Source organism: Heliconius melpomene, chromosome 4 (assembly GCF_056956725.1).
Source record: "Heliconius melpomene rosina isolate 202511_hmr_F chromosome 4, ASM5695672v1, whole genome shotgun sequence".
NCBI lineage: Eukaryota > Metazoa > Arthropoda > Insecta > Lepidoptera > Nymphalidae > Heliconius > Heliconius melpomene.
This window is the reverse complement of record NC_140392.1, coordinates 1,645,434-1,647,161: the sequence shown is the minus strand read 5'-3', so window position 1 is coordinate 1,647,161 and position 1,728 is coordinate 1,645,434. Positions and strand designations below refer to the sequence as shown.

General features: G+C 34.6%; 1 protein-coding gene across 1 annotated transcript in view; it reads right to left on the bottom strand.

Moving 5' to 3' along the window:
* Positions 1-1,728, bottom strand: part of LOC146539371 (uncharacterized) — a 48,798-nt gene that overhangs the window by 3,337 nt on the left and 43,733 nt on the right. The window contains exons 10-11 of the mRNA XM_085185031.1: positions 1,000-1,072; positions 539-640 (exon numbers count right to left, since the gene is read on the bottom strand). Of these exons, the coding sequence (XP_085041157.1) occupies positions 618-640; positions 1,000-1,072 (96 nt within the window). The 3' untranslated portion in view covers positions 539-617. The remainder of the gene's footprint in view (positions 1-538; positions 641-999; positions 1,073-1,728) is intronic.

The following is a 1,728-nucleotide window of genomic DNA, read 5'->3' as shown; positions in this document are numbered from 1 at the left end:
CTGGGGGCAGGTTGTGATGTTAGATCTAGGGTTGGTTTGTTAAACATCTCGTGTGTTTAGTAGGGTAGGTTGAAATAACTTTGTGTTTTATAGTATATTTTCCACTTTCTGTCCATTTTGAACATAATGCGTGTTATGGCGGAATGTAAACTCATCGAACTGGAGAAATGGAAATAATTTAAAGCGTCATCATCGACACAAAAATAATTTAAATGTTAATATTCAGTTAACTAAGCTAACACAGTAAATGAATTGGATAAGATGGGCAAAGTTATTGTTATTAAGAACGCATTTATGAGTTTTAAATGCCCATTGATAAATAACGGGGTATTCAATTCTCACAAAGCCTCCAGGTACTCTAGCTCGCTCCTTTGTCGCCCCTATTAAAAAAGTTTTCAATTAATAGCTATAGAAATTTTTAAAAATCATTGTAATTACTTGCCATTCTAAAGATAACACTCCTCTAAAAAACGTCTTTATATCGTCGTTAATTATGAAATTAAAAAATCTCTCCATGTAAACAAAAGACGTCTCATACCAGTGGGGGGCAGAGCCAGTCGCGTGTCGGCCGCGAACCCGCGCTGAGCGAGACGGTCTAGGAGCGTGCTTGCTGACCATCACCTTTCACTGTCTCCTTCACCTTCAATTAAAAAAATATTGTATACTGATATATTATGTCTATTTTAGAAAATATTTTTTTTACGAATTTTCCCTTTTTGAAAAAAGAAGTTGATCTAGGCTAGTCTTTGCGTAAGGGGGGTTCGATTCCCACTCGAAGCAATTATTTCCTCGTTCTAGCAGCGTTTCGCCACTCAACAGGCAATGCTTGCAGAATTCGGTGGAAAACAAAAGTATATTAATAAAAACGGAGTATCTTAACTCTAGGTTCCCAGATTCCTTCTGCCTACCCTGCTGTGTTCGGAATACTTAATAAGTAAGTTTATTAAAATATACAATTATTTCTAAGACAAATATTAATTAAATTACATACAAAATTACCTTCATTAGCGGCGGGAGACTGTCCATCTGATTTGTCCTCATTGCGCGGGGTCGTTGACCCGTCGGAGTGCTCCTGAAATTGTATTAGTACCCTCGTTTATTAGGATTAAATTGTTGACCAAAATGTCATTAATTGACTAAAATACTCAACGTAAAAGGTTTAGGTGTTTTACTTATTTACTGGCGACACGGCCGCGGCTTCGCCTGCATAAACTACATAATTTATTTGTTTACTAACGGCATTCGTGTTCTAATAACATTGTTATTTTAAAGACAATATCTATTGAAAACTAAAGCATGAATCAATTCAATAAAAAGCTGTTATTTCAAACAAAATACTTAATATTGGTATACCTAACTCTTTTAATCATAAAAATAAATCATCTTTTATTAAATCGGTTAAGCCGTTTCTGATATTAGCGTACACACGCACACAGCCAGACAGATAAAATAATTGAAAACAGTCTGGCTGTATTTTGTTGCCCTCAACATAAATTTTTCTCTTATATCTTAGATGGTCAGACAGCGACCAGTTACAATTTTATTGTACGTATCAATTATACATTGATACCTACATCATGTGTAGGTACTTAAAATATTTAAATATATTATCGGGAGTAACGTTACGTGTCGGCACATAATTATAGCAATTTTTACTTTGATAGATAGGTATCATAGCATGAAGGTACACCTATGTCATATGGACAACTATAAGTAAAGTATTCTTTA